At 40.7% G+C, this 25255-nt stretch overlaps 2 protein-coding genes and 1 pseudogene across 2 annotated transcripts in view; all 3 read right to left on the reverse strand.

Moving 5' to 3' along the window:
- Positions 1-21478, reverse strand: part of LOC116057182 — a 128268-nt pseudogene extending 106790 nt beyond the window's left edge.
- LOC116057155 (zinc finger protein 271-like) overlaps positions 1-25255 on the reverse strand; it is a 191947-nt gene that overhangs the window by 55925 nt on the left and 110767 nt on the right. Inside the window, exons 9-10 of the mRNA XM_036001059.1 lie at positions 2491-2699; positions 2097-2268 (exon numbers count right to left, since the gene is read on the reverse strand). Coding sequence (XP_035856952.1) covers positions 2097-2268; positions 2491-2699 — 381 coding nt within the window. The remainder of the gene's footprint in view (positions 1-2096; positions 2269-2490; positions 2700-25255) is intronic.
- Positions 1-25255, reverse strand: part of LOC116057164 (NACHT, LRR and PYD domains-containing protein 3-like) — a 120675-nt gene that overhangs the window by 46465 nt on the left and 48955 nt on the right. The window lies entirely within an intron of this gene.

Genomic DNA, 25255 nt, shown 5'->3' on the forward strand with positions numbered 1-25255 from the left:
CTCCTCTCAATTATACAAAGCTAGTTACGATAAACTTATCTTTCAGATAAAAAAAGACCTGGAAAGATGGGAAATGCTCCCCTTGTGTTTAGTAGGCAGGGTGGAGACTATCAGGATGAATGTACTGCCGAGACTGCTGTTCTTCTTTTGCTCTCTTCCTATAACGGTCCCAATATCTACATTTAAATTCCTGGATAGGCTTATTTCTAAATTCATCTGGCAGAATAAAAGGCCCAGGGTATGACTGAAAGTCTTGCAATCATTTAAAGGGAAGGGTGGCTTAGCTTTACCTCATCTACGGAGCTACTACTGGGCTTCACAATTACGAATTTTGATCTCATGGATTAGGCTTGATGAGGACACAAAATGGGTACAGATAGAACAAAGTTCTGTAACTAATGTATTAATCTCGACACTCCCTTTTATGGAGGCAAAGGTGTGGCAAAAAATACATAATACAATAATACAAAGATACAAAATGAATGGGTAATCTATACCCTAAGGGTATGGACAAAGATGAAAAAAATGTTGAATTTGCCACTATCTTCATCTAGGGCAACCAATATAGCTTCCATTAGTGACTTCCTACCGGCAAAAATGGACAGAGGATTTGTGGGATGGGCAGGGAAAGGTCTGACCACAGTAAATCAACTATTTGAAGGTACGACACTCAGGGCTTTTTGCACAACTTCAAACCCAATATGGAACTGCGCCTAACGAATTGTTTAGGTATTTTCAAATATGGCATTATTTGACGACACATAAAGAATGGGACAAAATTAAAAATTCAATGTCTAATTTTGAACAGTATTGGATCGAAGCGGTGGAGGATAAAAAGCATACAAGTAGAATAATTTCTAGTCTATACAACAGAATTCGCTTGGATTTGGCAGATAATACATTAGATGTGAAAAATAAATGGGAACTGGAGGCCGATACCATTATTCCGGAGGATGATTGGGAAAAGTCCAGGTGTCTTGGCATAAATGCCTAAATAGTCCAAATTGGAGGGAATTTGCCTGGAAGTTGAGAATGCTGTATTTCAAAACACCCTTTTTTATATATGGCTATGACAAGAGGTCTAGCCCCCTGTGCTGGAGAGGGTGTGGAATAATTGGGTATTTCTCAGACATCTTCTGGGACTGCCCAAAAATACAAATATACTGGAAGGAGGTAATGAGAGTAACTGGGGAGATAGTAGGGTTGAACATATTAGTTGAACCACAGAGATTAATTTTAGGGAACATGCATTTAAGAGGGTTGGGAGAAAACAAACTGTATATGCTCAGAGCTCCGGTGTCAGTAGCACATAAAATGATTACGAGAAACTGGCTTAAGCCCCACCCACCCACCCTAGACCAGTGGTCCCAAAGAGTCAAAGCTGTCAATTGTCTGGAAAGTATAACTGCAAAACTACAATTCAGGATGGTTATTTATTTAGAGAGATGGTTGCCTGTCATACAGTATTTGGCAAGAGAATAGTGTGCTGAATTAGGACCGGGGACTTGCAATTAGGAAAGCAACCTCTCACTTCCTGTGTGTTCGTAGTAGCATGTTGATTATTGGGTATATAAGTGCATGTCAATACTACCTGTTTCTGTACCATGTTGTGTGAGACGCCTTGTCAAGGATCTTGTTTTAATAAATGTTAAAAAAAAAAAATAAAAAAAAATAAAAAATATATATATATATATATATATATATATATATATATATATACACACATTAACTGACCACTGCTCTGAACTGAAACCGTCATAATCATACCATTCAAGGATTAGGTTACTAATCATTTGCACAAATTAACAGTTGGAGCTAGGGCTACACAATATATCCTAAATGTTAAGTTAACTTGAAACGGGTAAACCTCGTGGTGCATTCAAAGTTATTGTAAAATACCCTTTTCTCATCTGTTTTTGTCGTTTAACAGCAATTTACTGGTGAAATAAGTTATTGTTATATATATATATGTTATTATCAGATTTTTAATAAATCTTTTAAATTCCTCCCTTTTTTGCACTGTATTAATATTCATTCATATTGAGATTAGATTTCTGGGACTCGTCAGTCTGGAGTAACCTCTTTCCTTCGCTCACCTCCTCCTTCTTCCTCTTGCTCCCTCGCTCTTCTGAGTCTCCCGAGGCCTCACTGACAACTTTCCTGTTTCCCTCCTTCTTCTTCTCCTCCTTCTCCTTGTGTTTCTGCATGTACTCGGTGATGAGGTAGGGGCAGTCCAGGTTGTCTTGCGGCTCCCATGTGTTATCCTCACTGGAAAGGTGAGTGCAGACAAAAGAAAATCTCCTCAGGCTTTGTTTTTAGGAAATACATTCTCACTCTAATTGCCTATTCCTGATATATATACTGTATATATATATATATATATATATATATATATATATATATATATATATATATATATATATATATATATATATATATATATATATCAGGAAAGAACACAAAGTATTAATATTATAGACTCATACTTACTCAGAGAACCCCTTCCATTTCAGCAGGAACTCTACTCTTCCCTTCACCACTCTGCGGTTCAACACCTTCTCTACCACATACTCCTCCTCTTCCTCCTCCTCCTCCTTCACTGCTGCAGCTGCAGGAGGAGCTGCAGGCTGCTCCTTCTCCTCGGCCTTCTTGCCCTTCTTTCCTGCTCCGGTCGCCAGCTTGACGTCTGCTGAGGGCTCCTTTGGTAGACCCAAGGGGGAAACATGCAGAGATAATGATACAAGGGTTAGAAGAACTAATGGGAGGTGGGAGAGAATTATAGTTTACCATGTTTTACTATATTAAAATGTTCTGTTTGAATGGAGAAAATGCAAGGGCTGATGAGGTGACCAATCCATAGGACTTCAGAGTGTGAAGTATCTCCTGCATTCAAACTGAAATAACTACTAAAATGTAAGCCACAAAAGTCATTAACTGGAGCTACAAGTACCTGCACAGTAGCCTCAATCAACGACAGTTCATTTACCAGAAAATCACCAGATGTAATTAATTTCAGTTGTAAAAATAATTTCAAACCTATTTATCCTAGAGTAACTTCGCTATGTCCGCACCTCAGTGTGTGTGTGTGTGTGTGTGTGTGTGTGTCTGCTCTCTGTCAACATGCAGATGGCGTTTTTTCTATCGGGGTGAAAATGTTCCACCTAAACAACTTCCTTCCTGAGACTATTTAGCAGAGCCAAAGTCGTTGCGTCTGGAGCTTAGCGCCGCCCGAGACGATTGTGATTGGTTTAAAGAAATGCAAACAAGCCAAAGCGTTTTATCTCCTATCCCAGAATGTCTGAGTAAGTGCATGTGTGAGACCGCGTGTACATTCATGTTTACAGTGTGCATTATATATATCACTTAATTCTCATTATAGTTTCTAGATTTTAGAGTCCAATGTCTTCAGTGTCTTTCTGTTCTATGTCCATATATACGAGGGAGTAAATCATAGAATATGTAGAGAAGGAAACTCAGCCTCTGTAAAAACAAAAAACACGTGAGAAAAAGCGTGGCAGATAATAGAGGACCGACTGAATGATATATCTAAAAATATACATTTATGAACTACTGCTCTTAACTGAAACCATTCAATCAGTCACTTGTCATTTGCAAAAATGAACAGTTGTACACTTTGCATTAAAAGCGAGCAGTGGAAGTTAATATGACTTAGGACATTTATATTTTAGCCCATGAGAGAGAGAGAGAGAGAGGAACAGAGTGAAAGAGATATTTATGCATCATATTCTAGCGTTGTAGAAAATGGATCTTCATGGTAAATTTCCTGAGTAACATTATCTTCTGCTCACTTTTAAGGCAAAGAGTACAACTGTTCATTTGTGTAAATGATTAGTAACCTAATCCTTGAATGGTATGATTATGATGGTTTCAGTTCAGAGCAGTGGTCAGTTAATGTATATTTTTAGGCTGCTTACACATTCAGTCGATCCGCGTAGGGTTGCAAACAACGAATCGATAAAATTATTAAAATTCAATTATTAAAAAAAGTTGGCAACGAATTTCATTATCGATTCGTTGTGTCGCGCGACTATTACGCCAGTTGCGCGTGGGACGAAAGGGAAAAAAAAATAAATAAATAAAAAAAAGAGCGGAGGTAGAGGAAATACCATCGGAGAGACCAGTGGTTAAATTGGACCGGGGCTCTCCGCGGCTCAGCCCCGGCACATAAGCCTGCTGGTTTGTGTCCAGATGGGCCTGCTTGCAGTCAGTTGCCTACTGGAAATATGTCACATGAAATTTGTGTGATGCTTTTGAAAACATGATATTTCTGACAACAAATGAAAGATTTTTGAAATGGCATGTCTATTTTGTCTCGGCAAAACTGAGATGAGAACAATCGGAACATGGCAACAACCCTAACCCTAACAACCTGTGCAGCACTGCAGACAATTCACTGCGGGTCAACTACATAACGCCTAGTGTCTACGTTGGTAGGATTAACTTTTAAAATGCCTTCTCCTAAAGCTGAAAACCCTGTTCTCAGCGGTGGAAGCCCGGTGCTTGGAAGCTCCAATGGCCACTACGAGTTCATGTCGCTGACCAAGACGTTGAACCGGTCCTCACCGTCACATCTCCTCCAGCGGTCGGCTCACCTCCGAGCATCGGAGAGCCCCACTAGGCGCTGTGTGTGTGTGTGTTTTGTCTGTATCTGCTCTTTGGGTTACTTACCTTTACACAACTAGTAACTAAAACAACAAGTATGTATGTATTGAGCTGATGTAAATTATAGCTTTTTTGTTTTGTTTTTTTATCCAATTCATCGATAAATCAGAAAAATAATCGACAGATTAATCGATTATTAAAATAATCGTTAGTTGCAGCCCTAGGTCCGTGATCGTCTGCCACGCTTTCTCTCGCCGTTTCATTACAGCGGCCGTGTTTCTTTTTTACAAATAATGTGTTTGACGTTATCATACTTCCACAAGAAGCTGCTGCTCACTCTGTGTAAAGTATGAACAATGATTATTCTCCATTTTAGCATCAGGAAATCTGTTATCAACCTCACGGTCTGGTAAGGAAAGATGTGAACGCTGATCTATCTGAATTACTTCATCCTGACTCGACCTAGTCTCTCCTCCTCATCCTGACTCGACCTAGTCTCTCCTCCTCATCCTGACTCGACCTAGTCTCTCCTCCTCAGCCTGACTTGGCCTTCGTGAAACACACCAAGCCAGGCTGCACAGATTAGACTAGGTCAAGCCTGGCTTTATCAGTTATCCTGGATTTATAAATTCTACTTTTGTGTGATACCCCCCTGAACACTGACCTGAACATGGCTACTATCAGAGTCCCAGTCTGCTGCTTGTCTTCTGGGGACCTTGTTGCTCCGCTGCTCCAGGTTCTGGTTGTCCTCCTCCATTCCTCTCTTGTCCTGAAATCCAGCAGATGTCCACTGGGGCTGCTGGACTCACTCTGGATTCTGTTCAGTACAAATCAAAGCAGCAGAGATATTCAGGAGCTGCTGTCTCCTCTCGTTTTCCTCACATCCACACACAACTAAAACAACAGTCGGAAAACTCAAAGCAGAAGCTGTAAAACTGTTCCATTTCCTTCCTAGCTACACAATCAACTCATGTCATAGATGGGGGTTGGGAACAAGACTTCTGACCAATGGCTACAATCCACATGGAACTGAGCCAACAAGGACACCCCTATTTCAGAGGCCCCACTGATAACACTTTCCAGATGTTTCCGAAAAAGTAGGGTAAAGTTCATAGGAATCCCTTATAACAAATCTTAAGTCAAAGTTTATAGAACGTTATAGAATGTTCAGATACTACACTCTAAAATATGACAAACACTAAAGCAGAACCAGAGAAGCCAACACGGTAGAAATGTAGTGGGGCTTCATTATTTCGGAGAGTTTCCCTCTGATATTCTGTCCAATCAACAAGCGACTGCTTCCACCACGTAACGTGTGTTTACAGTGTTTGCTGCGTTTGATAAAGTGCAGTGTGACGCAAACCGAACCAAATGAAAAATGCAACAATGTTACAACTTCAGCCCCGAATCTCACCGAGCCCACCGAACTATTCGCCTTATTTTCGAACGCGGAAGTAAATATGGGTCGAACTTCCGGTTTTTGTGCGGGACTTCCGTTTCATCGCTTCCCTGGGCAACACTAACACAAAACATTAGCTTAACTAAATTGGTTAACTATGTCGTGGGAACATTTCCAAAAATCGCTTAATAATCCAAATGGCAGGTCAGTGCCACACCCTTAAACTATTCATGAGTGGGAGGATGACATGAAGAAGTGGCCTCAGATCACGTACGAAGACATATTTAATTATTTTGTGTTGTCACTTGGTGCGGATGGGTCTACAATGCGCAATTATAAAAGTACAGAGGCGTATCAGTACCTTCACAGTGGAAAAGTTGGGAAGGTGTTAATCAATAACAACATAATCGATGACCTGGTTTTTATGAAGGCTGATGTTCAACCAAGCCAAAGCAAGTCTGACGTTCACTCTGCATGGATCCTGACTACATCCACCGGCACTGTTGAGACGGCCGGGTGCTCCTGTGTCGCGGGACAGGGGAAGTCCTGCAGTCACGCAGCGGCGATCTTATGGAAGGTAGGTTAATGAATTGCCTGTTCAGTTGTCTGTTTTACATACAGTCTATGGTTCAGTGTCAAAATATACTAAAGTTAGCTGTTGCCTCGTTGTGATTAGATTGTCAGTTTATTTTACATAGATAGCAGTGCTAAATGTTTGGGATTGAACTAACGTTACAATTTGATATCAAAACGTTAACTGAACTGTTGCCTACCTCATAATGTTTAGGCTTGAAGTTTGAGACATTGTACCAATCTGATGTGTACTCACCGAGCTCTTGATGCAAGTTTGTCACATTAAAATAAACTAGATTTTAGATTAGATTAAGCTAGATTTACATTGAAGCTTCGAGTTTATTTCTATTTCATACCCAAACAATACAAATAAGTGCTAAAGAGCTGATGAAAACATTGGCTTCTAAAGCATTTGTTAAATAAAATTTAGTATATGACTAACGTTTTTATTTTTTTATTAACAGATCGTGCACCTTTTCCAGATAAGTAAAAGTCTAATCTCTTGTTCATTGATGCTCTTTGGGTTAAGGTAAGGTCATTCAAGTTTGGGTAAATGTAATATTCTGTCAGCACACCACATTTTGGTGAACCACCTCTTCTGTGTAGGTAAGTAAGTTTCTATTTTCACCAATTCTAATTCATACCAGTCTAATCTCGAATGGCAATTTGTTTAAGTACATCATCAAGGTAAGTTGAAAAATATGGACAGTTTATAGCTGTCCATATTTTCTATATAAGTATTGTGACACCAAGGACTATAATACATTAAAAATATGCAACTCTTCTATTTAAACTTTGTTAAAGGTGCAGTTTGCAGTGTCCAAAGGTCTGACTGGATTGTCCTGCACAGATGAGCAGCGCCACTGGAACTCAGGGACACGGCGTAATTTAGTCCCCAAAAGGTTGAGCAATATATGTTTCAGGCACCACAAAGAAAGTTCTAATGTCTCTGAGAACATCCTGCCCATCTCTCCAACTCCTGCCTACAGCTCACATGAAGCACTGAAGATGAGCTTAGAAGTCGCAAATGTTCCAGTGGGCAGCCTTCTGCACAAATGCATCTCTGCTGAACCAGAGCAAATTCCAGCAGCTCCCACAAAGCTCCAGCAGCCTCATAGTGAACATGGCACGGACATACAGTGCCAGAAATGCATGTCATTTTATGATATGTACATTAAATTAGATGGGGATAAATGTGCCAGTTTGGAGGAGTCCACTAAAATGCAGAGTGACTCCCACTTGTGGTTTGATGCTCGTAAATTAAGAGTAACTGCTAGCTCTGCAAAAAAAGTCCCCGTGCGTGCATCTACTAAGCCAGATAACTTTCTTAGAGAGCATCTGTTTCCTAGGTTCCACGGGAACACTGCAACCAGGTATGGCCAGGAGAATGAGGAGGTGGCCTACGCGTGGATGGAGAGCTGTGGGTTTGTAGTTGAGAAGAGAGGCACTGTAGTTAGTGTCACAGAACCATGGCTTTCTGCAAGCCCAGATGGCGTGGTTAACTCCACAGAGCTGCTGGAGATTAAATGTCCTGTTCTGGCCAAGAACTGTTCATCTCTGGCTGAAGTGTTTTCCAGCAAGCTCACAGATGTGAAGATGGTGGATGGGGTTCCACAGTTGCAACCAAATGGATCCCGTGGTTACTACCTTCAAGTCCAACTAGGTATGTTTTGTACAAGACTAGAGAGATGCAAGCTGCTTGTCTGGGCTCCATCTGAGAAAGTTGTCATTGATGTGCCATTTGATTTGGAGTATTGTTCACAAGTTCTACCTAAACTCAAGTCCTTCTATTTTAGTCACATGCTGCCAAGGATTGTAGATGAGTTTCTGTCAGGCAGACTTACACTGTGCCATAAATATGTACATATGTGTAAATAGGCTCAGGTTCTTTAACCTGCTGTATGAGCATGCCAGACACCAGCTTTCCTGTGTCTGTGTTGATGTGTGATGATACCTAACTGTTAATAACATTGTTCCGCTGACCCTTTGTTAGGCTAGTTCCTTGGTGTTTTACTTTTTATAGCTAGTGCTCGTTTTCGTTTTACACGGGAAGGTGATGTTTTACCATTTTAATAGTAATTGTGATTATAATTAATATGTATAAAATTAAATGGCCTACAAATAATGCCATAAGTGAAATGTTTAAATTTAGTTGTTTTACCATTTTTCAGAGGTGTCAATTCCAGGTTCAGAAAGTAAAAGTCCTCCTGAGTTCATTGGTGGAATAAACACACGGCAGGACTTTTACTTTCTGAACCTGGAATTGACACCTCTGCCATTTTTAAAGTGAATAATTGTAATTACATTCAGTGTAAACAAATGACATGAGTTAATAAATTCCATTAGTGAAATACTGTATCTTTTTGCCAGTTTATGTACATAAAATACACTTCTTTAGTTATTTACATGTGGTTAGGGAAACATCCACTCGATTGAAAAAACAGATTGAAAAAACAGATTGAAAATTTTAATAATACACAATTTAGTTGGACACAAGTTAAATGTTTTTTTTATCTGTAAACATTTATAGTCTAAAAATAAGTTGATAGTATACAATACTTGAAAAGGTGCCAAACACAATAACTATTTTTTTAAAACCTGAGATCCAAAACACATTCTTGCGCAGTATAATTTCATTGGTTTACAGTTTACTGTAAAATAACTAATCAGCAGTGCAGAATAGAAATACCTGAAAAATAAAATGTTAAAGACAAATGACATGTGCAAATGATAGTACAATCAAGGCACTGCAGGCTGTCAAATACTTATTTACAAATATTAAGCTACAGTGGAAATCAGGATCTTTTTGACATGTAAACTTCTATGCTCATACTTTACTGTCTCCTCTCCTGCTGATTCCTCTGTAACTCACTGATATATAAACCCTTCCTCTCCTCTCGACCTCCCAGTAACAGCGACCAGTCAGACCATTTCTACACAGCAGCTGAGGCCACCAGTCAAATCTGTCTGGATGATCAGGATATGACTGTTTCTCCTCCACACATGTCACCTTCCTGTTGTTGTCAGACAGTTTGAGTCTTCTGTGTACTGTGTTTGTGTCCAGTTCCAGTTCACAGACATCTGATGGAGAGAACAAGACACAATACAGCTGCAGGTTATCATCTGATGATTTATTAACAACTTTATTGACAATAACTGAAAGAAAATCATTCAAACGTTCATTTCATATTCAGCTGTGAGTGATGTTTAACAATCCAGTTCTAACAACATGAACAGTTAGTGAACATGAGAGTCAACATGTCAACAATGTTCAGCTTCTTGTCCTCGTGTTGACCCGATGATGACAGCTGATGATCCAAATCTAGAAACATGAACTGAATAAAGTCTCACTAATAAAACTGTCCCATCTTCTTCTACTGCAGCACAAAGCAGCTCTGAACCACCTATTTTCTGTGTAATGTATTTTCAGTGGAGTAATCTAAGTGAATTATTTTCTGTATAGCTCCACTCCTAGCCAATCAGATGACTTTGTTGGGGAGTAGAAAAGAAAGGAGGAAGTCAGAGAGGACATGTAGAGCACGTTGGAGGGAGAAACATGCAGTCAGCAGAGGAGAGAAAAACTAACTTTAATGTCCAGCTGACTGATGTTTGGAGACTAATGGACTTTTAAAGTTTTGGCACAAGTATCATTTTTACAGCTAACAGTCGTGTTCAACTCTCAGTTTGGTAACTTGTTATCCCGTAGTTTGAAGTGAAGTTCAGGCAGGTTAGCTGCACCATTACTAAAGTTACACTCACTTTGCTAATCCTAACGGCTACCAAATATCACGTTCTTCTTCTTCTGTGTAAATGCGTTACTGCGGAAGTAAGGTCAAAAGTGTAATGTGTGCTGCCCCATTGGCTGAATAGTAACACCTGTGTTGGCTTTATGTTTTTTAGTCTAAAAGTAATCTCTTTGTTGTATTCATGTATTTATTCATTTTTCAAAAATAAATTACACTATTTACACATTAACAAAAATATTTTTTATAAATAATCCACTAATTTTTACACAGCCCAGCTACAGCAGCCCCCCACCCTCCCCCGGCACCGCCTATGGACTAGGGCTGCCAGTATGAAGAAAATATGCCATAACGTTGTTGAATATCGCATTAACGATTTTAGTGTTCTCAGTTCTGCATTTTAAATTCAACAAACTGCTTGTTGTCTAACATTCTTGTATTGAACCAATTGAACATTAAGTTGAACATAAAAGGCAGTTACATTTTAAAGTGTTAAAGTTTTCTACTGATCTTTTCTTCCACCTATCTCAAAAAATCTGTATCTTTCACTGTGTGTTTATTGCAGCATTTGATATCGAGATGAGGATATATATATAAAAACATATATTGTGCGGCTCTATGGAGGACAGTGTTAATTAGCTGCTGTGGCTACTGCCTTGTATAAGGAGGGACTCCACCAGACCTGAGTACCACACAGACGATTGCCTGGTGAACATTGCCTGCAGCTGTTTCATCAATCCAGCTCGTTGACTCTACTCGGCTGATTTCTTCTTCGTTAAGAAACGGGGAGATCTGGAGATTCTCCTCAGTGGGAGTGTCACTGAAACAGCCCATGTGTGTAACATCATGTTGTGTTCTTAAACCCCAAACAAAGCATGAGTAGACTTTATATTTCACAGTTACTGTTTTCCGTCAGAACGTTATAGATCTCGACATTTCCAGCTATTAAATAATGGATTCATTAATGATTTTAAAAACCAATTTGTTAATTCCTGTTTTAATGATCACACTTAAATATTAAATAAAGAAATTTATTTTCCAAGACCCTGGAGACCCTCCTTATTATTCTTTGATCTTAGTTGTTCCTAAACTATTCTTTATACTTCTATGTAGTTTAAAAGCCTGAGAGTCCATCCACGGTGGAGTTAAGAAAACTCACTTTTTCATAATGTTCTATTTGCAGAAGATGTGACTGTTGTATATACTGTTTTACAAACATTAGATCTTCAGCTTTCAGAATCCATAAACCAGTTGTATGTTGTCCAAACTATAACAAAAAAGTTGTAAAAATACAAACTTTGTAAATATAAAAAATTTGGGATATGCATCTCCATTTGCACTGGAATGTTAGAAATAGGTTTTCTTACCATTAAATTAGAACAGACATGTGCATATAGACATTATGGTTGATTAATTTTAGGAGATTAACCTGAGGGATAGGGCTCAGGGGCAGAGTTTAATGGTGACTCATGTATCAGTAATGTTTCATTGAATAAAACAATCAGCTTTGTATTTACAGTAAAGAGAAACTAACTGTGTGCTGTTTAGTCTTCATTAGTCAAATTAAATCCACACTTACACTTCATCAGACGACGTCTTAACCCCTGCTCTCCACCATGGTCCACGCTGGAGGAAGAAACACAGACAGAATGATTTTCTATTCAAGATGAGTCCTAACTGCTTTTCAACATGAAGCCGTGTTCCTCAGTTTGTCAGAGAGACAGAGAAACTCATCTCAGTCAACTGTCTCCATGACTAGGGCTGTGACGGTATAGTTTTTTTTCTTATCGTGGTGAAGAAGCAACGTATCACCGCGTTATGGTGATTAACAGCAACGCCCTTACGAGAGTAGCGTAAGATAAAAGGAGAATGGCAGGGTGCCTTAAGTGAGTGATGTCAGTGCCTGTGTGGTTGCGCGAGGACAGCGAGCGGTAACGGAGAGTAGGGTATGAGTGTGGCTGTAAGGAGAAGCGAGAGGAAAAAGAGAGCAAAGATGATGTAAAGTGAGTTAAAAGTGAACAATAAATTAACAAGCTCGAGCTTCTCAAGACACGGTGGCTTTATCTGTTGTCAACACTGTTGGTAAAATTACCCCAGAAAAAACATTGACTTAAAGGTACAATATGTAAAATTTCTGCATTAAAATGTCTAAAAACAAACATACCATACCATAACCATAACGCACGAATAATTTCACTAGTAACGTTAACGTTAGCTGTTTAGATAGACGTTTAATCTAATGCTAATTTAGCCAGCTAGCACACCCCGGTCGGTCTGCCTCACTCCCCCGGCGCAGAGAGACTTCAGTCGGGATGACAGCTGACAACAGCCCCAGAACATATAGCTAGCTAGTTACCGTTAGCCCCCAGTCAGCTAGCAGCAAGCCACTACCATTACAGCAATCCGAACTCAGCCAGCACTTAACTCCAGTGCCGGGTGCTAACGACGCTAACGGCAATTTAATGAAGCGTCGGGAAACAGACCATATCAGACACAGGCACGTCCATCGTCCATCCATAACGTTAGCTACGTCTCCATTATCACTACCGGTGTTTGTGCCGAAAATCTCCTCCCTGCCGAATTTCTTCCTCCTTCGCGTTTAGCTGTCTTTACAGTTAGCTACATTAACCCGATAAAAGGTGGGTTATGTTGATTATAAAAAAGTTCAAACCATGCTTAATGTTATGAAAACAATGTACTTTTGGTTTAAATGTACATAATGGACACTGCAGCCAGATCTAATCAAATAACTACACTAATCAACATTTGACATGCCTCACCCCAACCCAACCTTCTAATAATTGATTAGGTCATGACTGTCAGTTTGCATACTGGAGAAAGACTCATTGTCCTCACAGGAAAGGTAACTGTTGTCTTGGCATTTTGGGGAGCCACTCCCTGCTGGGCCAGACTGATTAGAACAAAGGAAATGCATATCTCTGTAAACTTGAGTAGAATTGACACTACCATGACAAATGACCCTTGTCTTGACCAGGAGTAACTTGACAATTCAGAGGTAACACCTTTTCTCTTGAGAGACATCTGACCAATAACGAAGGTTTTCATTTGAGGTATCCCCCTCAACTCCTCGGGAATCAATCTGTGTGACTGAGGTGATTTCAGGACTGCAGACTGTTACCTCACAAGGAAGCATGTCTGTATGTCCGCTGCTTGCAGTGTATTGTTTTATCATTGTCACATGGCTGATTGATGTGACTCCAGAACGGAGATGCATGTTTTCAGTCCACTGTCAGCTGCAGTGTAACATTTGCTTTTTGTCTTGTCATTTTCACCATGTTGTTTATTAAATCTTTTTGTTTAACTTTCAATAGGACCCAAGCCTTTCTCCTTCCTCCTCAGAAATCAAACGATCACGTTGTGTGCTTTTATATTTTCTAACAGTTAGGCACCAAGGTCAAGGTCAAGGTCAAGGAGTCTTTATTATCCCCGAGGGGCAATTCGTTGTGCAGCAATAGAATGCAACATAAACAACACATAGGCCATACAAACAACAGACACTATCAATAGAGGGCACAAAAATACATACTACACAGAAGTCCACATTTTACATTGAATTATTAACAAAGCCTATAGCAGCAGGGACAAAGGAGTTTTTGTGTCTGTTTGTCCTGCATTTAGGCAGACAGAATCTGCGGCCAGACGGCAACAACATGAAGTAGCTGTTCAGGGGGTGACTTATGTCAGCCAGAACTGACTGGGCCTTCTTCAAGGTCTTTGACTCGTATAGCGATTTTAAGTCAATCAGGGTGTTGTCAGAAATTTTGCCACACACTTTAGTTATGTATTGCAGCCTGTTTTTGTTTTTAAGAGTGAGGGACCCAAACCAGCTCACAAAGGCAAAAGAAAGAACCAAAACGACTAGTTAAGATTACAACAAAGTAAAGGGGGAGATAATTCCGGGCAGCTGGGAGATCTCCTGCTGCCGACAACGGCCATCTAACATCCTTGTCGTCCTGGAGATTCCCCAGCAAACCCCACCCACATCCGTCTCTCAGCGTCGTTGAGTAACGTTACAACTAACCCCGTCTGCCCTGGTGTTGAAAACATCCAAAAGGTGAAATTGATATGTGAAATATATTGTGATAGTGTGGCTTTCAAAAAAAAAAAAAAAAAAAAGTGGTGATGCGGTTATGGTCACAGCCCTATCCATGTCTTTCACTGGTATATGAGAGGAAGAACAAAATGTTATCTCAACACATTTAGAAGTTGTTGAGTTATTTCAGTCTGGACCAACATTACCATCCCCAGAGACATGCTGCTAGCAAGACTAAGATGAGAATGGTTTTACAGCCAAGTTTTTAATGTTTCTGATGAATGTTTCCATTCAATAAGACTTCTGTGGATCCATGTGTTTCCTAACTCGGGCCCCCTTTCTCCTCTGAACAAGATTAACAGAAATAAGAAGTCTTTCATGATGGTGGACCAGAGCAGAAAGACATGAAATTAGAGAAATTAGAGGCTCCTGCAGAGTGTGAGCTTGTGTTGTCTGTCCATACCTGAGAGTGTCCAGTTCACTCTGGAGTGGATCAGCAGACATCTTCACTCCACTCAGGGACTATTGGATCTCCTCCGCTAAAAGAAGAATGATTTCATGAATCCCAGAGGAGAGGTTACATTCTTTCACTGTTATTTTACACATTACACATACACTGTGTAGTGAGTCTACACATAAGGCCTGAAGCACAAGCATTTAATGTCAGAGCCTAGTATTCCTGTGTGAAAACACTTGGGAAGACTTTTGTCCCATTGAAAAGCTTTCCAAATGTCCGGGTTTAGCCTTTCCTATTATTGGGACATTTGGTAGGCTTTTAACAAGGATTGTGTCTTCCCCAATGTCCTTGCCCAACTGGGAATAGTAAGGGGTCGCTGAGATGTATGTATGAGCCTCAGACTTCTCCTTTCTGGGGTAACTCCATGTGCAAATCCCCCCTGGAGAACCAGGGACATTTGGGAAGGTGTTTTCACTGTTTTAAAGCTGTAACAGTAGTAGGGAAGGTGTTTGTGTCACCTGGTTCAGGAAGGAGCTGAATTTTCCGTACCCAGTCACCAGAGACTTCTAGTCTGAGTTGGCCAACTTCGGGTTAAGCACTATGCTAACCTAAATTGGGATACAATAATTAGTTATCAAACCGAAAACGTTTAAATTCTGATAATAACATGAGTCATTCCGCTTAAAACTATTTATCCACTGTTTTAAAGCCGCAACCGTAGCTACAGAGTAGACTACCGCGGAGCCTAAGACGTAAGCACAATTTTAACTAACTTGTTTGAGATTGGCCAGAGAGCCCAGTACCCAGAGTATGTTCGCAAAGTAAAAGGTAAAGACAAACAGGGCCGGACGTCCGGTAAAATCTACGACTGACGGTATGCCAGATGGCCAGTAATCCACTGGAGCAAAGTCAAAACAAAGTACGATGTCAACTGCTTTACAACAGAGTTAGTCCCACCTATGGTGCTGATAAGCTGATCATTAGACATTGGCTCAATTTTTTTTTTTAACCAAAAAAAGGCCATTTCATGTCGTGATGCCAGATGGATCAGTTAACTTGGAGGAGTGGTGGGATTCAAAGGTCTGGACCCAGGCAACAGTAGTATATACAGTAAATACAGACCTGAAGCCTCAGTGATTTGATCACTCTGAACCTGCTCTGTCATGACTTTTCTTTTTGCCTTTTGGTCCTGAAAATGGGAAGAGAAAGTTACACACAATGATAAAAACAGTAATTTGCTGCATGTTGTCAAAATTTCACTCAGCAGGACTGAGTGTTTATAAAGGGATTTGTTCCTCACCAGTTTCTTAAGCACTTCATGGACAGCGTCAAAAATTGCATCTTTGTGCATCTTATATAGTTGTTCTGTCTCAGTTGTACACTCTGTTATACACAACATAGAGTAAAGATGTAATGTTGGAGCCAGGCATCACAAGCTGTTGTTCTGTGTCAATTCAGAGATGAATGAAGGAGTCCTCACCAAGGGCTCGAGGCCTTTGTTCGGGTTCATTGTCCCAGCATCTCTGCATCAGTCCTGTCAATTCTGCCAACCCCAGAGCATCGCCCTTGATATCGTCCAGCAGTGGACGCTGTCCCAGTGGGATGAGGAGCTCCACTCTGGTGGGCTTCGCGCCTACATTGGAGGAAGGATTAAAAAGGCTGTCAGAGTGGCATTGAGTTTAGCGCTGAAACCTGTGTCTATTGTAAGTTCTGGCCATTGGACACAACCAGAGTGGAACTCTAAAGTGAGCCTCTACTGTCTGTAGTACCTATGACCAAAGCACCTAGTATAAGAGCACACAAATCCACTAGGGGGAGGTTGGGGTCGTGGCCCTTAGCTTTTTGAAGATGTGATGCTTTAAAATATGATTTGAGCATTGATAGTAAGAGAGGCTAAAGACAGTCACTTACCTTCATATGGTTGTTTCCCTGTGAGAATGGACCAAACGAGTATCCCATAACTGAAAGAGAGAGTTACATGTCAGGATTAATATCCATGTCATAACAATCACACCCTGATTGTTTGATGGATAGGGTTTGTTGTCATTTGTAAATTGATGCTTTTGTGAGAATGAACACAATCAATGACAACAACAAAATCAGTACTTGAAGTCACCTGAGTATATATATTATAATACTCTTACCAATTCCCTCACCTCTAAAGGACTATGTCACTGATATTTTGACTTCCTGTCAAGACTGAACCTGCGCTAGACTTGGTAGACATGGGGGCAGGAGTGATCCCGTCTCCAGTTATTATTTATTATATGATAAATAAAATGCTCTTATCCATGTGCTGGTTCGGGCCTCTTGTACCTGTAGATATCAGAGGCTCGTTTAGGTTTGTATGTTAAGCCAAACGCCTCCGGGGGCATGTAGTTGGTCGTCCCCCTCCCTCTTTATCGTCCTTCTTGGAAACCTGTGTGATGCTGCAGGTAATCCGGGAAAGGCCAAAATCTGTAAGCTGCAGAAAGAATTAGCAAAGAGAGGAAGGTGGCAGAAAAGGGATTTACTTTGTTTGAGTATTTTCTTTTTATGCCACTTTCTACTTCTATTCCACTTCATTTATTGTTTAGTTACATTACAAATCAAGATTTTTGCAGACAAAGTATACAAAGAGCTTATCAAATATGTTTTGCAGTTTATACAGTACAGCTGAAACATTTAGTCCAATAATTAATCAATTTACTCTATTGTATTAATTGGCAACTATTTTGATAAGCAACACTGTCAGAAAATGAGGAATGTGATGGTTTAAATTATCTTAAGAGGAAAACAAAGAGGAAAATTGTATTTATTTGACACATCGTCAAATTGTTACTTTTGGAAATGACAAAATTTAGTTTTTGATATTACTGCTGTGAGAATACACACAATTGTAAACAAAAAAAAATGGATTGTTATCAATTTCCATTTGAATTATCCAATATCAATTCATAAAATGCAGTGTCTCAACAATCTCTTAATATTTGCCTTTTGCATGGAGCTTTAACCCTGTCAGTGCCGCGTGGCCTTTTGTTCTTAGTGTAACGAGATTTTGCCATGTGAGAGACGAGCAAACCTTAGTTGAATCAAAACATAGCCGGAGTTGCTCCACTGAAGCAACTCCGGGACCGGCCTGGTCCCGAGATGGGCCGACCAACCCAATCAGAGGTTACTTAAATTGGGACGTTCAGTCAAAATCAAGCACGTCACCTTCAAACGGGATCTCTGTTTGCAGGGTTCAGGCTGTACCGGACCCTCCTGGTGATCATGCTGCTCTGGGGGACCGGCTGCACAGTGAGAAGCTGCTGCTGACGGGCGCAGAGCTTCCCCGGAGCTCCGACTGCTGTCTGTCCGCGCGGCCGTCTGACGGCATCAGTATTAAATTGAGACAGTTTCATTACTGGTTAAAAACTCCTCGTTATCACGTTAAATAGTAGTCCAATTCGGTACAGTTGGTTCAACATCACTGATTAATTAGCCTAAGTCAATCCTACATTTTTCAACTTGGGAGCAAAACGTGCTTCTTGGGGAAAAAAAGTTACCATAAAGCCCTGTTCATGCTAATTAAACAACTGGACCTTGGGGTCAAGTGTTGTCATATCCGGGCCATGTCCCGGATGTGAAAGCCCCCTTACTGGACTACTAAATATAATAATATTCCATTATATTTTGTATTTTGAATTGTTACCTGCCACCAGAATTTTGTGATTTCCTTGCAATAAATATTTACATTTTTACCATAAATTGGTGCCTAAAAATGTATCAGAATGCAGGAATTGAAGCCTTTTATGTCTTTATGTGTTCCCCCAAAGGCCAATTCTGAGCAAGGTATAACCCTTAAGTATTCCATAAAAAACATTTCAATTGCAGAGTTAGAGAGTTAAGACGAATGGTGAAACGATGAAAAGATGGAGAACCAGACAGACAATATGTACAGTGTCAACAGATAGAAACACGGACAATCGAACAGACAGTGACAACAAAGAACAACATACTGTAGAGAATGACAGTAACAGCATACAAACGGCATAAACAGGCAGTATGTGTACATTTGTTATAAACGTGTGCTCTTTAAAAAGTAGTAAGCATTGTTTGCCAGTTACATTAAATGTTTAAAAATCTGTTACATAAGTTACTGCTTATATTATTTCACCATCTGTACACAAATGTAATTAGTGAATGCACCTGTCTGTGTGCTGGTGTGGCTACATTGCCAGGGCTGAATTTTGGTCCCAGTCCGCCCCTGCCCTGAAATATCCCAAATTGATATTTAATCGAATCGGAAATCAAATGTATTCCTGAAATCAGTGCTAATGTGAAGTTATTAATTGAACAAGGTGTCTTTTTTAGTCAAAGATCAGTTTTACTCCTCTTAATAATGCTTCACATTGTACAATGTTAAGACCTGGAGTTTGGCTCTTTTAAAACAGTAAAACCCTTTCGCTTCCTTTTTATCTAGAGTTGTTTCTGCTTATTATCAAGTTGCAACATTTAGGGAAAAAACATGTATCTTTCAGGCTTACAGTACATGTCTTTTAGCCTTTATTTAGTCTCCATAAAATGTGCAAACTATTATAACAATATAAAGTAAGCATGAGGCCTGACCTCCCCTCAAAGCCTGGGACTCACCTTGGCATTGAGAGAGTCGTCCAGCAGCACGTTGGGGGGCTTCAGGTCCAGGTGGAGAACGGGACGGGGCAGACTGTGGAGGAGGTTTATACCCAGAGCCACTTGGTGAGCCAGTCTGAAGACCAGCGGCCAGGGTGGAGGTCCATCCAAGGCTTCCTGTAAGATTGTTTTCAAAGTTACAGATCGACAAATAGTGGAGTTAGTGAGCAAATCATATGACTTCTGCTTTGTATACACTACCATTTCAAAGTTTGGAATCATCTGTTATATTTATGGTCTTCTCTTTTGCTTCAATATTAACTATTTGAACATAAAAACTGCGTAATTCAGACATTTACATTTGATTTTCTTTTGGAATGAGAATATTCAAATTTCAATTTAGTCAATCATAGTTTTGTTCTGATGTTTTTTTAAATCTTAAATTCAAAACTTTTACTTGAAGCAGAGTACTTTTTTACAGAGTACCTGGTTACCTGTAGGGAGGCCAGTGATCCTCTCTCCATGAGCTCCATGACCACACCAAGCTGTGTTGCCCAACCAGAGTTGGGCGGTAGACCCTTGAAGACCCCTAGGACACGAAGAACATGCGGGCTGCTTGCTTCTCGCATCCTCTTGATCTCACGCAGCAAAGATTCATTGGTCCTGTGTGTGTTTGTTTGCATTATAAGTGATTCACACAACTTAATGTAATTATAAACAGAAAACTCTTTGTAAGCACTTACCCGTCGTCATGACGAAGCAGTTTAATGGCCACGTCACAGGCCCACTGACGATGCCTGGCTTTATAGATTTGTCCGAAACCTCCGGAGCCAATCACCTTCCAGTCCTGGAGGCTGGAGTCTTCAATAAACTGAGCCATAGTTCGCTGTAGAAGCAAATTATTCATGATAATTAGTTTAGTGACTTTTTGAGCATCCTAATATCCTCCAACATGTGTTTGTCCAACATGATTAAAAAAACCTAAATACAACTCTGTGTGTTGTTTGGTATCTGACTGGCCAGCGTATTGGAAAAAGTTAAGCAAACTTTGTTGTCTTTTCGACATTTTTCCCCTGAGTGAAATGAGGCTATATCAGCAATCTCAACCAGCACAACCGCCTGTGTCACTTGAAGTGCAGCGCTGCGCTGTTGAAGTGCCTCCCCTCCCTCCGTCTTACCCTGAAAATTCACCTCAAAACGCATCGAAAATGCCATCACAAGATTTTTGTGGAACTTCAATGGGGAATAAAGACTAACAAGACAGATAACAACATTGAACACTACACAAACAGTAATTTATTTTTTTCATTTAGGCGATTCATTTTTCATAGTGACACAGGAGGTGCCGGATCCAATAAAAAAGGTTCCGGATCCAACGTCGGAGGTGCCGGAACATGTTCCGGCTCAAATTAACCCTGCAGATAAGCTGTCATCATACATTATAGTACAACACACACAGGGTGAGAGTTTACTGCACTCAGTCATTTTACTTTGATACTTTAAGTACATTTAGCTGATAATACTTTTCTACTTTTACCAAAGTAACAATTTAGAGGCAGAACTTTAACTTGTACTAACAAATTCATTTGTTGGTACTTTTACTGCAGTACAGAATGATCTTATGGTAATTCTGTAATGCAGTACAAGTACAAACAACTCACTGTCAAAGTACAACTGGGTTTTGGATCAAATGTACCACGGCCAAGTTGATCAAAGCTGTCCGACCAGTTTTGACCCTCCCTGTTTTTCACTGATGTGAACTCAGAGAACATTCTGCTGTTGTTTTGACCTGAGAACTACCAACAGTAATACATGCTAATCATTCTCAAACCACTCTCCTTTAACTCAGATGGACACTCATTTGAATCATACTCTATCCATAAAAATCTGAAGAACAACCCAGAAAGAAACATTTCTTCTGTCCAGTCAAACAGATTGAATCAAAGTGATTCTGTCCATCAAACATTTCCAGATTCCTCTGGTCAGATTCTCACCTGCTGAAGTCTCTTCAGGTCACTTTACAGACACTTTCCTCCTTCATGTGTCGAGAAAACACTGGGAGAGAAGAAGCTGCTCATTGTCCCTCGTCAGTCGTGGTGTCGATGTGCATTTGATCTGAAGACGCCGTCACAGTTCATAACTACCAGTCTAACCTGTTCACTAACCCAGTCAGTGTCAGAGAAGTCCCCCATCAGATGATGGAGTTCTACTATCTGTCCACTAGATGGAGCTAACTGACCATCTAATGAGCTAAAGATCAGGAACTTGTACAGCAGCAGGTATCTCTCCAAGTGGCCTCCGTGTGACTTATTACTTTCATACTTTAAGTACATTTAGCTGTTAATATTCAATTCAATTTATTTCAATTCAATTTCAATTCAATTTATTTATAGTATCCAATCATAACAAGAGTTATCTCGAGACACTTTACAGATAGAGTAGGTCTAGACCAAACTCTGTACTTTACGAAGCCCCAACTATTACAGTGGTTGCCTCAAGAGCAAGCATTAGCAGTAGCTATTGCGACAGTGGCAAGGAAAAACTCCCTTTTTTTTGTTAGGAAGAAACCTCGGACAGACCCAGACTCTTGGTAGGCGGTGTCTGACGGCACTGGTTGGGGGTGTGGTGAATGGTGGCAATAGTAGTCATAATAAAGATAGTGAAACAGTGACCACAATGGTAGTCGTAGTAGTTCATGTCATAGTAGGGCAGAGCAGGGCGTTATGGGGTGTGGTGTGGCACAGCAGCCTGGGTGGACGCGGTTGGACGCGGCAGGACGCAGTCGGACACTGCGGGGAATCGCAGAGCGTAGCAGGGTGTAGTAAGTCCATAGCGTCAGCTGCACCCAGGACCCCGGTGTAGGTGCCACCCAATTCCAAGGAGATGTTCTGGGTGAAGAAGAAGCATAGGGACTCCGGGGAGAAAACTCCCCAGAGCTAGGTTAGTAACAAGCATTTCTGGGACTAAGATGCACACAGAAGGAGACAAGTGAAAAGAGAGAAGAGGGAGCAGCTCATTGTGTCCTTGGAAGGAAGGAACTTCCGACAGCAGTCTAGAGTTATAATAGCATAACTAAGAGAGGCAGGCTAAAGAGAGGGGCCCTGGACCGGGCTCGTACTCTCCCCTGCCGGAACGGGCTTGTACTTCCTGCCTCCCTCTACTCTACTACGCTACAACTCCTCACTCCCTAACTATAAGCTTTATCAAAGATGATGGTTTTCAGTTTATTCTTAAATGTGGCGACGGTGTCTGCCCCCCGAACCCAAGTTGGGAGCTGGTTCCACAGGAGAGGAGCCTGGTAGCTGAAGGCTCTGGCTCCCATTCTACTTTTAGAGACTCTAGGAACCACAAGTAGCTCTGAGTTCTGGGAGCGCAGTGCTCTAGTGGGACAATAAGGTACTAAAAGCTCTTCTATGTATGATGGTGCTTGACCATTTAGTGCTTTGTAGGTCAGGAGAAGGATTTTAAATTCAATACTGGATTTTACAGGAAGCCAATGCAGAGAAGCTAATACAGGAGAAATATGATCTCTTTTCTTAGTTCTTGTCAGAACACGTGATGCAGCATTCTGGATCAGCTGGAGGGTCTTGAGGGACTTATTTGAGCAGCCTGATAGTAAAGAATTACAGTAGTCCAGCCGGGAAGTAACGAATGCATGGACTAGTTTTTCAGCATCGTTTTGCGAGAGGATGTTCCTGATTTTGGCAATGTTACGGAGATGGAGAAAGGCTGTTCTAGAGGTTTGTTTTAAGTGGGCGTTAAAGGATAGATCCTGGTCAAAAACGACTCCTAGATTTTTGACAGTAGTACTGGAGGCCAGGGCAATACCATCTAGGGTAGCTATATCTTTAGATAATGAAGTTCGGTGGTGCTTGGGTCCCAGCACAATAACATCCGTTTTGTTTGAGTTTAACATCAGAAAATTGTGGGTCATCCAGGATTTTATATCTTTAATGCACGCTTGAAGTTTAGCTAACTGACCGCTTTCGTCTGGCTTAATTGACAGATATAATTGGGTGTCGTCTGCGTAACAGTGAAAGTTAATTGAGTGTTTCCTAATAATATTGCCTAGAGGAAGCATATATAAAGAGAATAGAATTGGTCCAAGCACTGAGCCTTGAGGAACGCCATGGCTAACTTTAGCGTATTTGGATGGTTTATCGTTAATATTAACAAAAAATATTTACTACCTTAATACTTTTTTTACACTGGTTGTTTTTGTCTGACATTTACCTTTACATGTACCACTCCCTCACTCTTGGGTGAGAAGAAAACCTCCAAATTAAAACAATAAAATCATCTCCTGACTGCAGCTCGCAGATCAACATAGCAAAAGCAGCGGTGTTAAAAATACATTTAAATATCTACTCACATTTGTCGACGGGTCTCTAGAGCACAGGCGGCGTCCGACCTGTGTGACCTCATGTTGCAGTGAATTGTGGGCTACGCTTCATGCTGGAAGCTGCACTTTATATTCTAGCTGGAAGGAAATAAAAGGGGGATGCTTGGGATTGTCCGCTTTCTGGTCTACATGTCCCTGCCTCTGCTGAATTATTTTTATGCACGGTGGGGACAAAATGTATCCCCCCCCCCCTCAAAGTGATTAATGATGCTTCACCAATAGACCATATATTATATACCTAAAATAGAAGTATTTTAACTCTACTGGCCGGCTACATTGCACGCGTAACGTAAGAGGAGCTGATGTTCCAACACTACTCTTCCACCATAATCATCAAACTGGAGACAGCGGGCAGAGAGCAGCGTAGTGGTGCATATGCTCCACAGAGATCTGCTCTACAAGGTAGAAACAGGACAGTCTTCTATTTAGATTTTTACCAGAGGTGTGTGCGGCCCTTTCACACCGAAATGGATCATAAAGTGTCTATATTTCTTTTAAATTAAACTACCGATATAGAGGAAACGACTTAATGACTGTCAGTGAGCGTATTGGCAGTTTGGTTTTGAGAGTTTGTGTTTTTATTTCTTGTTTCCCTCCCCTGCGTCCTCTGACAACAGCTGACAGTAGATTAATGTTTTCACAGCGCTGTGCCGACTCCAAAAAAACGGAAGAAACAACAATCCCAAAGTAAAAGCTCTCCGTCTCGCCTGTGACTCCCACAATCCTACGCCGTGTGGCACTGCAGGTGGAGCTGGTTAAAAGATACATTCCACGACACATACGCTACGCTAACGGTCCTCATACGTTACGCCTTCACTGTAGCCAAAGCGTAAGTAAAGTGCTGTAACGTGACCAGTCTTTAGTGCGAGGGGAGATAAACTGTGAGCTGCTACAGAGCTCCGGGACGCCGGCTGCCAGCAGCAGTTGTTTAGCTGCTACAAAGCTCTGTTGAATCAGCGTCAGTTTGAAGATGTGTTTAGAGGCCAGTAGGTGACTGGGAGCTCCATATCCATGGGACTGAGAGGGGGGGTTTCATTATAGCACGTTTTCTTTTGCATGATTTAAAAACATCCCCCCCATCCGATTTTCTCACAAATCGCACCCTTCGTACACATTTTATACTTTTAAATCCTCAATTCAAACTACAACATAAAATGAAATTAGATTTTATAACAATATTAATCCTTAGAGTTTTTGGGTATGTACATGAAGGATTGTTTGTTCCACAATGACAAAACTATCATATCTGCAGAGTGTCAGTTACTGGCTTGTAAGAGAACTAAAATCCAAACTTTAAGAGTCTGACTGGCCAACAGGAATAAAAGACGGGAAAAGCAATAAGATGAGACAGACATTAGGCAGAAAGGTTGTAACCCTAGTGCTACCAAAGCAGAAGGTAACAGCAGAACCA

Source organism: Sander lucioperca, chromosome 5, assembly GCF_008315115.2.
Source record: "Sander lucioperca isolate FBNREF2018 chromosome 5, SLUC_FBN_1.2, whole genome shotgun sequence".
Lineage (NCBI taxonomy): Eukaryota > Metazoa > Chordata > Actinopteri > Perciformes > Percidae > Sander > Sander lucioperca.